This window comes from Myotis myotis, unplaced genomic scaffold (genome assembly GCF_014108235.1).
Source record: "Myotis myotis isolate mMyoMyo1 unplaced genomic scaffold, mMyoMyo1.p scaffold_m19_p_1, whole genome shotgun sequence".
In the NCBI taxonomy this organism is placed as follows: domain Eukaryota; kingdom Metazoa; phylum Chordata; class Mammalia; order Chiroptera; family Vespertilionidae; genus Myotis; species Myotis myotis.
In genome coordinates, this window is record NW_023416313.1 from 146,022,110 (window position 1) to 146,025,575 (window position 3,466).

At 45.3% G+C, this 3,466-nt stretch overlaps 1 protein-coding gene across 1 annotated transcript; it reads left to right on the forward strand.

Moving 5' to 3' along the window:
- The first annotated feature begins 2,020 nt into the window (after positions 1 to 2,020).
- Positions 2,021 to 3,121, forward strand: LOC118671801 (tetratricopeptide repeat protein 1). The gene has a single exon (XM_036340684.1). It carries the CDS (start codon positions 2,021 to 2,023, stop codon positions 2,627 to 2,629), a length of 609 nt encoding a protein of 202 aa, XP_036196577.1. The 3' UTR covers positions 2,630 to 3,121.
- The last annotated feature ends 345 nt before the right edge of the window (positions 3,122 to 3,466 follow it).

Sequence of the window (3,466 nt, forward strand, 5' to 3'; positions counted from 1 at the left end):
GGAGGGGTGACCTGTTTTCACAGATTTTCACTCAGGTACCCGCCTGACCAAAGTTGTGGAGCCACACAAAGGAGAGGAGAGGGCAGGCCCCCTCCCTCCACACTCGCACACTTTCACCAGACATTCATTCAGCAAAGGCATTTAGCCACCACAACACACAGTTTTTCTCAATCAGTAACATTTTTAAGAATAACCTTCAAAAATGCAAGACATAAGTTTTTTATCATTTGAATTCAGTAAGCTTCAAGGTCCCAAGTTCTCAGCAGTCCTGGAAAACCACACCTGAGGCTGACAAGCAGGTTTGACCCAGCCCTTGACTTTAAAACGACCATAATGCTTAAAGGAGTAGTTTGAGTCTGTCCCATAGCGTCCGTCCAGTGAGTCCACAAAATCAAACAAAAGAACACAGACACCAAACAAACAAACAAAGACACCTAAGAACAGCCTTCCGACCCCGCGGAAGAAAAACTGAGTCTGTCCCATAGTCAGTTCGTATGCCACCAAAAACACAAATAACACAGAAGTTGCAGACACGAGGACCCACTTCCCCCTCCTCGTCTGCCACAAACACATAGCGGAATCAGACGGGCGTGATCCTGACAATCTCTGATCCAACAGCTGAACCCGATCAGCGCCCTTACTAAAGGAGACCACCAGGCGTCCCCGGCATCTCCACCACCCTTGGGGCGTCCCCCAAGGCTGCAACCTGTGGTCCTCCAGGCACGTCTACCGACCACTGTTCGGCCACTCTCACGAGTTGCCGAACGGCTGCCAAACCGAAAGCGCGCGCCCAAATCCAGACCGCTTGACAAACACAAGACAAAGACAAACAATTCGGGTACCCCCCTTACCTCCAAGGTCGGCTCCGCGGATGAGGGGTGGTCGTCTGATCCCGGGCGAGCCCCCAAATGTGAGAACCCCGGAGAGGGAACCCACTCCGTCCCACCGACCGACGGCGACCCCAATCAACCGCAGGAGACGTCCCTTGATGCAAACTGCAAGAGGTTTTATTCCAGAGCGCGCTGGGGCTCAGCTCATACTCACGCAGGAGCAGAGGAGATGGGCGCCCAGTCAGGGGTTTTTCATCTTTTTATATGCAAAAATCACACATCAGGGAGGGGTGGCATGCAGGAGGGTAAGAGGAGAACAAAGAAATTCCAAAGGGGACTGGTTTGTGTCTTGATAGGGATAAGGCACTCCCGCTTGGTGTTTTTACAACCTGTTTATCTCAATGGTTGATTGAAGCCTGCCCTTTGTTGGGGCTATCTCCTGGAACCTCCTCAGGGAGGGCGTCTTTCCCTCTGCTCCTATCTCTAGTGGGGGGGGGGGAGCCTGGGGAGTTGAGCTAAAACAGGCAATTAGGCCTGGCAGCTGGGCCTGTGCATTTTGTAACATTCTTTTATTCTTTCAATAGAAGTATAACCTCCAGTTTAGTACATAATACAACAGTTTCAAAGTGATTAAGGAATTTTCTAAGAGCCATACAGAATACCAGCTTTCCTATTTCTTTAAACAATAACAAACTTTTCTAAATGCACCAAATTGCATATCCTGGTCACCAAAAAGTCCCCACATGACAATCCAAAAATAGATCAAGACAAAGTAGATTTAGTCTTAACAATGATTTGCTCCAAGTAAAGCCAAAGATTATCATTAACAAGCTGCAAATTGTGAATACCTTTTTTATTATGGAAACTCACTTTAGAGATTTATCTCTATCAATATGATTTTTGGTAGAAAAAATGGAGAGAAATGGTAAAATCAATCAAAAAACATTTGTTAAACAATAAATCTGTAGCCAGTACATCAAGTGCTAAGAGTAAAGCATCATGGAAGCTGTAATCCCTGAAAATGTTTTTCAACAAATGCAAATACCATCCCTGCTACCCGGGTGTGCGCTGCGTGAACTTAGCTCCCGGCTTCAGATGTGACGCCTGCCCGGTGGGCTTCACAGGGTCCATGGTGCAGGGTGTGGGGATCAGCTTTGCTAAGTCAAATAAACAGGTCTGCACTGATATTGATGAGTGTCTATTTATACCTAATAGAACTGGAAAAAAACATGCCAGATGAAGAGAAACAGAAAAGAAGAGAAGAGAGCACTAGACTGAAGGAGGAGGGAAATGAGCAATTTAAGAAAGGAGATTACATAGAAGCTGAACGTTCTTACAGTCAAGCCCTTCAAATGTGCCCATCCTGCTTCCAGAAAGACAGGTCTATTCTGTTTTCAAATAGAGCTGCTGCAAGGATGAAACAGGACAAGAAAGAGATGGCCATCAGTGACTGCAGCAAAGCCATTCAGCTAAACCCCAGTTACATTAGGGCCCTGCTGAGGAGAGCGGAGCTATATGAGAGCACCAACAAGCTCGATGAAGCCCTGGAAGACTACAAGTCCATTCTAGAAAAAGACCCATCAGTGCACCAAGCCAGGGAAGCTTGTATGAGATTACCTAAGCAAATTGAAGAACGAAATGAAAGACTGAAGGAAGAGATGTTAGGTAAACTAAAAGATCTTGGGAACTTGGTTCTCCGACCTTTTGGACTCTCCACAGAAAATTTCCAGATCAAACAGGATTCCTCTACTGGCTCTTACTCCATCAATTTTGTTCAAAACCCAAATAATAACAGATAACAGAGATAACAGTAACTTTTAAAGCTGGCTAGAAAATTGTGTGCTGCTTGCTGGTAGCAAGGGGAAAGGCCCTGCCAATGTTTACGTTCTAAAAGCATCTTATCTCAAAGGCCATCCAGTAGAGCCCAGTGCACCCTTCCTTGTGTTTTGTGATCAGGGTGAAATGTACGTCCTGATGTAATGAACCTAATCTGATTTCCATTTTAAGTTGGTGTCTGTGCAGCTCTTGTCCCTGGTTCTGGCTGTCCTTTGTTTTGTCCAGGAGGAGCCTGTTAAGGCTGACCTCCTAAGCCATACAAACATACAAGCCCAGACGCCAGCTCTCCTGGCCCCAGCAAACCTGCTGGTCAGAGACTGCCCAGACATGACTGATGGGGGTCCTGCCTACTGCCCTCTCCCAATCACACACACTGCCCAGGCTGCCAGGCGTGGGCTCCTGATTTCCTCTGTGGTAATAAATGCTTTCTGTGACAAAAAAAAAAAAAAAAAAAATATATATATATATATATATATATATATATATATTTTATTGCTTAAAGTATTACAAAGGGTATTACATATGTGTCCTTCCCCCCCCCCCCCCGCCCTTGACAGTCCTCCTGAAAATGTTTATATTCTACTTGGGATAGATTGTAGTTCATTTAGTAAGCAGTTATTATATACCAGAAAAAATCCATACTGTCCACCTTTGAGAAGCTCACAGACCAGTGGGACTGTAAAGCAGAGCATGTCAATATTTGCACCTGTATTCCCTACATGTTCTCTTTCTAGTTTGTAGCAAAAACATGCTCATTGTCATGCTGATTTTTTGCTCATGCTTTACACTTTTTCTGTAAA

Bases quoted from the DNA above. Each gene is read 5' to 3' on its own strand.
- LOC118671801 (XM_036340684.1), top strand. From the start codon at position 2,021: ATGAGTGTCTATTTATACCTAATAGAACTGGAAAAAAACATGCCAGAT.